Genomic DNA, 11,281 nt, shown 5'->3' with positions numbered 1-11,281 from the left:
GGTCCTTTGTCAAAGATTAAGTGACCATAGGTGCGTGGGTTCATTTCTGGGTCTTCAATTTGGTTCCAGGTTTTCTTAACTCTTCTTAATTTACTCTTTTGTGTAGTCGGATGGGATGTGGGATGGGGGAGAATGCAGGCTGTATGTGCATATATAGAAGTCATGAAACAACTTGGAGAGGAGTCTGTTTTCTCCTTTCACCTTTATGTGGCTTACAGGGATGAAACTCAGATCACCAGGCTTGTACAGCAAACTCTCCTACCCACTGAGGCATCTTGCTAGCCTTCATCTCTTTTTTGTTCTGAGTTGGAGGAACTATTGTTAGATAGCCTAGGCTAACCCACACTTACCTGAAATCTCCAGGATGATCAGAAATGTGTGAAATCCTTGATGATGCCTAGCTCGGGGTGCTGTATTTCCCTTCCTGGAGCAGAGTCCTTTCTAAATAGCTCAGAATTGCTCGGAACTCATGTGTAGCCCAGGTTAATCATGAAATTGTAACCTCTTATCTCCTAGGATGACAGGCCACCCAGCTTTGGACTGTTTTTTTCCATGAGGGTTCTTTATTTGTTTGTGTGTTTTTGTTTTTGTTTTAGGTGTGCTTAGATGTAACTTGTTGGTCTAGTTCATGCCTGGTGTGTTTATGGCCTTGGGTTGATCCCCAGTGTAGTCACAGATTATTATTATTGATAGATTAGGATTTATTTTTTGAGATAGGTCTTTTACTTCTTGCCTGACCTGGAACAATATATGTAGACAGGTTGGCCTCAAATTCACAGTAATCCTCTTGCCTCTGCTTCCCGGATGCTGGGTAACACACCATACCACACCTAGAGTCTTTCATATCAAGCATCAGATTCTAACTGTGGCTGGAAAGACAGCTCATTGGGTAAGGATGCTTGCTGCCAAGGCTGAACACCGGCATCCTGGGACCCACATGGATGAAGGAGAGAAGAAATCCAGAAGGTTGTCCTTGGACCTATGCATGCACTTACTCACATATATAGGCACAGAAAAACAATAAATAAATGCAATGAAAATAGTATATAAAAAGTCCAACTCTATTAGATAGAAAACAAAACCATAAACATATATTGGAAAGCTAGCTGGTTGTAGTGTTGTTGGCCTATAATTCCAGCACTTTGAAGGCTGGGGCAGAAGGCTCAGGAGTTCAAGGTCAGCTTGGTCTACATACCAAGTTTTAAGCCATAGGGTTTCCAGAATGAAACCTTATCTCATAAAAGGAAAAAACAAACAAACAAATAAACAGGTGCCTAGAAATTGTAGGGCACTTTAAGGAAAGCCCTAGCAGTCATTATCCCAGCAGCAGCAGCTGGCTTCACTGGACATCAAAATCTCTGACTTCTGTAGCCTTCTCTCTGATCCTTTGGGGGAATGTTGTGATTGGCTCAGCACAGCTTCTGTGACTGGCTCCTTGTTTTGCTAAGTTTATGGGGAGAACCTGGCTAGGTTCTAACCATGGTGCTATTTCAAGACAGGCAGATCTTATGAGTTTAAGGCTGACCTGGGCTAGACAGTGAAGACCCTCTTAAAAAGAACAAAGAGGCAGATGATGGTGACTGAGGCCTTTACTCCCATCACTCATGGGACTATAGAGAGTGTTCCAGGATAGTTAGAGCTACACAGAGAAACCCTGCCTCTAATCAAGAAAAACAAGGTGAATAGAAAATAAGGCACCACACTGGAAGATTGTCCTCTATGCTCCACATTTGCGTGTGTATACACGCAGAGATAATAGAATTATAGTCCAAAAGATGAGATTCCATGGCAATGATGAAATCCATAATGTCTGTTCTACCTCACAGGGAAGCTGTGAAAGTCTTCCCCCTACCAGATTGCTTTTGTTCACACAGATAATAGAGGAGTTGTCAGATGCCCTGACCTACTGCCATGAGAACAAGGTGATTCACAGGGACATCAAGCCAGAGAATCTCCTGCTGGGCCTCAGGGGTGAGGTGAAGATCTCAGACTTTGGGTGGTCTGTGCATACCCCCTCTCTCAGGTAGGTTGGATGGGATGGGGGTGGGACCCTCACACTAGTGAGCCATTTCCAGTGAATTTATCTCACATGGAAGACCCAGATACAAACTGGGCCTTGGGATTAACAAGCACCTTTTCCAGATAGACACTTTTAAAACGCACTTGCAAATTGATAGAATTGGGTGGGTGGGGTGATGAACTCAGTAGATAAGAGCAGTTCCTTTGTGAGCAGGAAAACCTGACTTCAGATGGAAAGAACCTGTAAAAATCTGGCCAAGGCTATGGATTACTTTAACCCCTGCTTTGAGGGATGGAGACAGGCAGATCCTCAAAGCTGGTCAGCCAGACCAGCAGAAATGACTGGGTTAGGCCCAATGAGAGACCTTGCCTTAAAGGAATACAGTGGGGAGCTTAATAAAGACACCGAATGTCCTCCTCTGTCTCTGTTAGTGTGTGTTTGTAGGCATATGCGCACACCTATACTCACAGGACACAAATAGAGCTTTGCTTTTCACTCCTAGTCTTTATCAGTGTTTGCCTTTGCCAGTAAGATTCCATGTAAAATTAGCAAGCGTCCCAGGAAGGAATTCCTCCACATCGATGAGCTACATTTCCTTGGTTCCTCTTGAGACACACACCATCTTTATGTATGTAATAAGTCTTCCTCACTCATTGACTCTGCAGACCACCAGCTGGCTTCAAACTTACAGCAATCCTGTGATGGTATGCTTCAGGCGATATGCTACACCTGGCTGAGTAACTTTAGAACATGGGTTAGTGTAGCTTCCATTACAGTATTTTTTTAATTTGTTTATTATATCTAATTACACTGTAGCTGCTTTCAGATACCAGAAGAGGATGGTTGTGAGCCACCATGTGGTTGCTGGGATTTGAACTCGGGACCTTTGGAAGAGCAGTCAGTGCTCTTAACCGCTGAGCCATCTCTCCAGCCCCCCTTACAGTATTTTTTTCTGAGTTAGTTTAGTTTTTTAATTTTTTCTTATATGTATGGATGCTTTGCCTGCATGTAGAACTTGTGCACCATTTTTCATGCCTTGTTCTTATGGGAGCCAGAAGAGGGCACCAGTTGGTTGCAAACAGCCACATGGATGCTACAAAATCCATTCAAGGTCCCTTAGAAGAACAGCCAGTGCTCTTAACCACTGAGTCATCTCTCCAGCCATGCCTTGTCTGACTGGCTGGGGGTTCATTCTAGCCTCAAACACACAATGCTCTTCCTGTCCCAACCTTTCCAAATGCTGGAATTAAGAGATATGAGCCACTACTATAACCATCTGCTTTCCCTGAATGTTAAACAAAAAGAAAAATCTGTGTTTATTCTCATATGTGAATGCAGGCACACATGTGCCATGTTGTGTCTGGGAGGGTGGGGTCTGGCAAAGGACACCTTCCAGACAATCCCTCACCCTCCACCTTATTTGAGACACAGGGTCTTTTGTTTGCTGTTTCATAGTTGGCTAGCTGGTCTAAAGGCTTTCTATGATTTTTCTCTGCCTCCCACCTCACTCTAGGAGTTCTAGGACTATAGCCACGCACCCAGCTTTAAGTGGGTTCTGGGTGATAGAAGGAGGTCCTCAGGGATTCTCCCTGCAAGTGGTTTACCCCCTGACTCACCTAGAGCCCCTGTGAACCTTGAACCATATTAACAGTTGGTATTTGTGAACAGTTCTCCCTGCCTCAGGCATGCACAGGATGTTCCTGCGTCTCCCATTTCCTTGGAAGTTGAACAGGGAAGATTCCCCTCCTCCTGAGCCTTTGCACTATGCTCCCTTCTGTGTCCTGTTCTAGGAGAAAGACGATGTGTGGGACTCTGGACTACTTGCCACCGGAAATGATACAGGGGAAAATATACAATGAGACGGTTGATCTGTGGTGCATTGGTGTGCTCTGCTATGAGCTGCTGGTGGGAAAGCCACCCTTTGAGAGTAGCACCTCCAATGAGACATGCAGACGCATCCTCCAGGTGAGACAAACACACACACACAAGGGACATTGACTAGGAAGCCAGGCAGTGATGACTCCTGGGTGGGCTTTTGGGGACTGCAGTGTGTACAAAAGATTATCTGTTAATAGCCAAAAGCATGCCATGATGAGACTTATAGATCAGGGAGAAGATTGCCCAGAGAGAATAACTAGATTCTATTCTTCTTCCCCTGGCTCATTAGGTGGATTTTAAGTTTCCTTCATCAGTGCCTGCAGGAGCCCAGGACTTGATCTCCAAGCTTCTTAAGTACCATCCCTTGGAGCGGCTGAGCCTGGCCCAGGTCCTGAAGCACCCTTGGGTCAGGGAACACTCTCGAAGGGTGCTGTCTCCCTGTGTTCAGATGGCTTCCTGAGCCCTGCCTGTCTCTATTCCTATGTATTTCTTCAGGGAGGTCTCCAGGCTCTGTTGGTTACTACATGTGGTTTGCTTGTTTTATCTTTTATGAAGTGATAATAAATAAAACTGATTATTTTTGCATCGATCTTCTTGAGTGAGTTAGTGTGTGGATTGGATTGAAACTTTTGTCTTACATGAGTGATAGGGGTGGAGGCCAGAGGGTCCACATCAGATGGGTCCCTCTATTGCTCTCCATCTCTTTTTGAGAGGATAGGTCTCTGAACTGAACATGAAACTCACCAAGTTGGCTTGACTGGCTGGTAAATGAAACACAGTGGAACTTCCTATGTCTAGCTCCCCAGTGCTAAGATCACAGATTGTAGTGGCTGGTTTTGCATGTCAACTTGACACAGGCTGGAGTTATCACAGAGAAGGGAGCTTCAGTTGGGGAAGTGCCTCCATGAGACCCAGCTGTGGGACATTTTCTCAATTAGTGATCAAGGGGGTAGGGCCCCTTGGGGGTGGTCCCATTCCTGGGCTGGTAGTCCTGGGTTCTATAAGAGAACAGGCTGAGCAAGCCAGGAAGGAACATCTCTCCATGGCCTCTGCATCAGCTCCTGCTTCCTGACCTGCTTGAGTTCCAGTCCTAACTTCCTCTGGTGATCAACAGCAGTGTGGAAGTAAGCCGAATAAACCCTTTCCTCCCCAACTTGCTTCTTGGTCGTGATGTTTGTGCAGGAATAGAAACCCTGACTAAGACACAAATACACTAAAGTATGCCCTGCTTGTACCAGGGTGCTGGGTGTACCCAGTTTCAATGCTTCTGCACATAGACTGAGGCACACCCATGCTCACACACACATAAAATAACCCATAAAAGAAAGGAAGTTGGTGTATGAAAGGAGAGATGATATATGTGTAGAACTGAGGGGTCCTGTGCAGAGCATTCAGTTTATCACCTTTACATTTGCCCTGATTTTTGGCAAAGGTTCCAGACACACAACACTCCAGTCTACATTCTACATAAAAAGAATGTCAGTCTCACCCAGTCCCCAAAACCTCCTGTGTGCATTGTTACTTGATGGGTCTGAAGCCAGGCCTGGTGACCCATGCCTACAATCTTAAGTGTTCAGGAGGCTCAGGTGGGAGGCTCAGGTGGGATAAGTTTAGTTCAAGGCCAACCCAGGCAATTTATCGAGATTGTCTCGAATTAAAACAATTTCAAGTAATAATAACACCACTCCTGGGCATATACCCAGAAGATGCTCCACTATGTTCATAGCAGCCTTATTTATAATAGCCAGGAACTGGAAAGAACCCAGATGTCCCTCAATAGAGGAATGGATATAGAAAATTTACACAATGGAGTACTGCTCAGCTATTAAAAATGATGAAATCATGAAATTTTTAGGCAATTGGATAGAACTAGATAGAAAGTATCATCCTGAGTGAGGTTACCCAATCGCAAAAGAACAAACATGGCATGCACTCACTGATAAGTGGACATGAGCCCAGAAGCTCAGAATACCTAAGATACAATTCACAAACCACATGAAACTCAAGAAGAAGGAAGAGAAAAGTGTGGGTACTTTGGTCTTTCTTAAAAGGGAGAACAAAATACCCATGGAAGGAGTTAGAGACAAAGTGTGGAGCAGGAATGACCACTCAGAGACTTCCCTGCCTGGGAATCCATCCTCTATACAGTCACCAAACCCAGACATTATTGTGGATGTCAACAAGTGTTTGCTGACAGAAGCCTGTTATAGCTGTTTCTTGAGAGGCTGTACCAGTGCCTGACAAATACAGAGGTGGAGGCTCATGCCAACCATCGTATGGAGCACAGGGTCCCCAATGGAAGAGCTAGAGAAAAGACCCAAGGATCTCAAGGGGTCTGCAGCCCCATATGAGGAACAATAATATAAACTAACCAGTACCCCCAGAGCTCCCAGGGACTAAACCACCAACCAAAGCGTACACATGGTGGGACTCATGGCTTCAGCTGCATAAGTAGCAAAGGATGGCCTTGTGGGTCATCAATGGGAGGAGAGGTTCTTGGTCCTGTGAAGGCTCTATGCCCCAGTGTAGGGGAATGCTAGGGTCAGGAAGTGGGAGTTGGTGAGCTGGTGAGCAGGGGGAGGGGATGGGAGTTTTCAGGGGAGAAATTAGGAAAGGAGATACATTTGAAATGTCAATAATGAAAATATCTAATAAAAAAAGAAGAAGAAAAACAATAGGTATATCTAAGCCATAACGCTAAATCTGGGACTTTACTTAGGACAAAGTGTAAGAAAACCTCTTCTCCTTGGGGAGGGAGTTATCCATTTGTAATTAGGGAAAGAACTACATTACCCAGAAGGCATAGCACGAGAGTCTTGTGGCTTGCTCCGCAAATGAAATGCTGGTGCTTGCATCTCTACTCTCTCCTCCCCATGAAGTCATCCTGTTCGGTCCATGCCCACCGTGGGAATCTTAGCTGCATTCCAGTTTGGCCTGGGGAAAGGAGGAAGGGTGTACAAGCAAAACCTACACACTGCAGTGAACCGAGCTGGGCTCCGTGACATGGGCATCAGCAGCCAAAGTCGCCTGCCCGGGGCAAGGAGATGCTGGCGACTACGGAGCTCACGTTATCCTGGCTCCTCTGCCTGCACTGTCACAAGATGGTGTCAGCGCTAGTGAGCACCGGGCTTGTGGGTTTTTGGAGATTTTTGATGCTTCCTTACGTTTTGGAGAGCCTGTCAATCAAGAGAGCCTCTAGGTTGGTCTTTCTAGTTGTGTTTGTTAGGAAAAGTGGATCCACATGGCCACCCAGTTTTATCTCCAGTCATAAGGTTAGGTTTCAAAACCAAGACAAAAAGCTGAAGTGCCTACTAAGCATAACAAAGCAGACCTGGCCGCTAGGGTGTCAAAGAAACCCATACCCTTAAGGGTCACCAAGAGATCTTGGCTGGCATACCTTGCCCCCGCCTCTCCCCCCTCCCCACCCCAAGCTCCCCAGCTTAAACTCCCCCAGCCCTGGAGCTGGGTTGCTCTTCCTCCAGCTGCCCTTCCCTTTACAATCTAACCAGTTTGGTTATCCTTGCTCTTTGGGGCCTCTTGGCTGTTGTACCTTTCCCCTCCAACTCCCTCCTCTCTCTTCCTCTACTCCTCACATGGCTCATGGCTCAGGGTCACGTCCACTCTGGACTCTCCCAGGTGTTTCTGTCTCTAGCTGTGCTCTCCCACGTATCTATGGTAAACTCTCTGTTCCACCATACCTACTAGCAGTCCTTTCCCTTTCTTTCTTTCTTTTTTCCTTCACTTAGTACCTGAGAGGGTCGTTTATGCACATGAACACTGGAGGCCATACCTAAGAAAATAGGAGCTTACACCCTAATATGTACCTGCCTCCATTTCTATAACAAACGCTTTGGAATTGTGTCTGCTCTAAGACGATCTTCAGGAACCCAGATGACTCTTTTCTAATAACAAGCTAGAAGCCTCCTGTGACAAAGGGCAACAATCGTCTGGGATTTGGTTTAATGACTGGTTCCTGTCTGTTGCCATTTCTGCTTCTAATAAAGGACACACATAGCACTTACTTTCCGGCACTGCCGCTCTGTTAGTTACCCTCCTACAGCTTCCTCAGGCCAGGAAGTCAGGCCTCTTGTAGGTGTGTAAGAGACTGAAGACTGAAATGAAGTTCCAGGCTAAGGACTTTCATCAGTTCATATCAGACACGATCTGTTAAGTATCATGTTCTTCTTGGCTTACTTCTTAGGATCTTCTTTCCCTGTCTGGCTCACTACAGGTACTCCCTGGTACACTCAGGTGTACCAATCTGATCCAGCATTTCCTTGGCTTCTCCAGGTTTTATCTTCGAGGTTTACTCTGCCTCAAAGAGTCCTCATATCTGCAAGACCATTCTCTGTCACATTTCTGCTCAGAGGCCACTTAAAAAATTTTTTTTAAGTTTGGGGCTGGAGAGATGGCTCAGTGGTCAGGAGCACTGGATGCTCTTTCAGAGGACCCAAATTTCAATTCCCAACACCAGTAGGGCAGCTGACAATTGGAACTCCAGTTTCAAGGGAAGAAAGGGTTTGCTTGGCTCACAAATCCAGATCCATCACAGCAGGGGAGTCATTGTGGCAGGAACCCGAGAGAGCTGGTTACAGCAAGTTTGGTGTCAGAAAAACAGAGAGCAATAGTTGCATGCATGCATGCTTGTGCTCCTCTTGTTTTCTATTTGCTTGATTGGTGTGAGGCAGGGTCTCACCAAGTAGCCCTTCTCAGACCTGGAACTCAGAGAGACCCATCTAGCTCTGCTTCTTGAAGTGTTGGGGTTAAAAGTGTAAGCCGCCACACCCAGTATTCTATTCATTCTAAGGTTACATGTATATATCTAATTAATGAGTATATGTATGGGTTTGCATATGGAGATCCGAAAACAACTTTAAGGAGTTTGAGTTCTTGCCTTTTGCTCTGTAAGGTCCCTGGGTAGAGGTCAAGTTATAAAGCTTGGTCCCAAATGCCTTTGCCCTCTGAGCCAAATCAGTGACTCCACTCTTTCCTTTTTATACAGTCTGGTACTCAACCCCAGGGAATGGTGTCAACTACTTTTAGGTTGGGTCTTCTGCCTTAACATAATCAAGATAGTCTCTCACTGACATGCCCACAGGCCAACCTATTCTAGGTGGTCCCTCGAAAGGACAATCTTCCTAGGTGATTCTAGATTGTGTCAGTTTGTCAATTAAAGCTAGCCATTACATGTCTCAAACAGCCTATCTCTTCCCTTGCGGTCCAGGAAACAGCATAGCCTTCAGGATGCGCTGTGTCATTCAGGCATTAATCTCTGTACATTTTGAGCAAAAACTGAGGCCAGTGCTAATATGTTTAGTGACTTTTTAGGTGGCTTTCACCTTTGAGGATGTGGCTGTAATTTTTACCCACAAGAAGTCGGGGCAATTGGCTCTAACTCTGAGTACCCTGTACCGGGAGGTAATGCTGCAAACCCTTGGGCTTCTGGTCTCTCTGGGTAAGCCTTGCTACCTCCCTGTTTCAGAGAATGGGCCATCTGCTGCTTTCATTCCACTTTATGGCTCCAGACCTTGGTGCTTAAGAGGTCCTCTGAGCTTATCATCTTTTCTCCCCACTGCTTCAAGCACTTTGTAGACTCATCTCTTCCTGTGTTGTTTATCTTTAGGCTCATAAGATAATGTAGGAGAAGATGATCATGGAAGAAGAGGGGTGTTTTGTAGAACCCAGAGGTAAGATTCCAGATTCTTTAGCTAGTGTTCCCCTCTGCTCATCCTCCAATATATTTTTTATTATTTTCGTCATGCCTATGTGTGCAAACTCCATGGCTAGCAGAGTTTAGAAAGAGTTTCTTGGTGGTTCTTAATTCTGTATGCCCTATAAAGCTTAAGGCATGACTTCATTGAAACTCTTTGTAAAGTACATGTGACCTCTTCCATAAAGATAAATTCTATAGATTAATTGGGAAAGCAGGCTCGGAACAAACAGCTAACCATAAGGGTCTGGGCAAGGGTGGCACTATAGATGGAGATAAGTGCTCAGAGCCTGGGGAGTCAGGTGTGACCACACAGATGGCACCCGGCTGTTAACCAGCTGCACTCCCAACCTTCTGGGTAGAAAATAGGTTCTGGACTTCTTCCTCTGAAGAGTTAACCCTGCATGTTTAACATTCCTTGTTTCCCTAGGGCTTACCTGTGATTATGAGGTTCTCACATCTCCCACATCTGTGAGTGTGTCTGTGCATCAGTATGAATGTGAGTACAGGTGATGGAGAAGGCCAGATGTGTTGCATCCCCTGCAGTTGTAAATACTGGAAGTTGTAAGCCTCCTGACATGGTGCTAGGGATCAAACTCAGGACCTTTGGAAGAACAGTCCATACTGTTAACCACAGAGCCATCTCCCCTGTAGCTAGTAGTGCTTTTACCAACTAAGCCCTCACTCTTCTCCCTCCCCTATATTTATTTTTTTACCACATGTAGTGATGCTTTTGTGCTAGTCCTTGAGAGACTTGAGGGAGGAGGATAGTGAGTGGAAGGCCAGTTTCAGTTAAGAGAAATCTTATTTTGTTTGTTTTCTGTTTTATCAAATTTGTAGTAGTAAAAATGTGTTTAGTCCTTCCTGTCAGTGTTCTCTGCTTTTTTACAACATTTTGTTTTTCAGAAGAGGCTTATGTTGGGCTTCTCTCTCTCTTTTTTTTTATTTTTATTTTCTGGAATAAAATGATTACATTTATTTTTTTGTGCCAAGGAGGGTGGCATTTGTGCTTTGGCATCTGTATGTGGGTCTGTTCTCTCTGTCTGCGATGTGGAGCCAGTCTATTTACTTGCTGAGTCATCTTGCTGGCCCTCTGGGGAACTTTTGAGCAACAAATGCCATCAATGAACCAGTCGTCTCTGAAGTTTGTTTTCTTGTTTGTTTGTTTTGTTTTGGGGTTTTTCAAGACAAGGTTTCTCTGTATAGCCCTGGCTGTCCTGGAACTCACTCTGTAGACCAGGCTGGCCTCGAACTCAGAAATCTGCCTGCCTCTGCCTCCCAAGTGCTGGGATTAAAGGCCTGCACCACCACTGCCCGGCTCTGAAGTTTGTTTTCTTGTTTTACTAGTTCTTTTAGCAGGTAGTTAATTCTCTCCGGTCTAGATGCTGAGAAGTCCATGGTCAGGGTTAGGTAGCTTGAGTCTATGTGCTAAGGCCTTCTTCTTTCGCACTCTATCTATGCTTGCATGACCCATGATTGTGGGGAGGTGGCCCTGGGATGCTGTGAGAACATTCTGAATAGATTCCACATTTAGACTGTGACTTGCAAATACACTGTTAAACTTTGCTTAGGATCTAAACCAACACATGGGCCAATGAAAATGCATGGTGCTCTGGTTTGGATAGTAGTTGTGTGTTGGAAACTCATTCCTCAGCAGGTAGTATTTTTTTTTT

At 45.3% G+C, this 11,281-nt stretch overlaps 1 protein-coding gene and 1 pseudogene across 1 annotated transcript in view; both read left to right on the top strand.

Moving 5' to 3' along the window:
* Aurkc (aurora kinase C) overlaps nt 1-4,485 on the top strand; it is an 8,161-nt gene extending 3,676 nt beyond the window's left edge. The window contains exons 4-6 of the mRNA XM_031384166.1: nt 1,875-2,023; nt 3,811-3,985; nt 4,188-4,485. Of these exons, the coding sequence (XP_031240026.1) occupies nt 1,875-2,023; nt 3,811-3,985; nt 4,188-4,358 (495 nt within the window). The 3' untranslated portion in view covers nt 4,359-4,485. The remainder of the gene's footprint in view (nt 1-1,874; nt 2,024-3,810; nt 3,986-4,187) is intronic.
* Nucleotides 4,486-6,793: 2,308 nt separating this feature from the next.
* LOC116104132 overlaps nt 6,794-11,281 on the top strand; it is a 13,049-nt pseudogene continuing 8,561 nt past the window's right edge.

Source organism: Mastomys coucha, unplaced genomic scaffold, assembly GCF_008632895.1.
Source record: "Mastomys coucha isolate ucsf_1 unplaced genomic scaffold, UCSF_Mcou_1 pScaffold21, whole genome shotgun sequence".
In the NCBI taxonomy this organism is placed as follows: domain Eukaryota; kingdom Metazoa; phylum Chordata; class Mammalia; order Rodentia; family Muridae; genus Mastomys; species Mastomys coucha.
The sequence above is the reverse complement of the archived record's forward strand: the minus strand, read 5'-3'. Positions and strand labels throughout refer to the sequence as shown.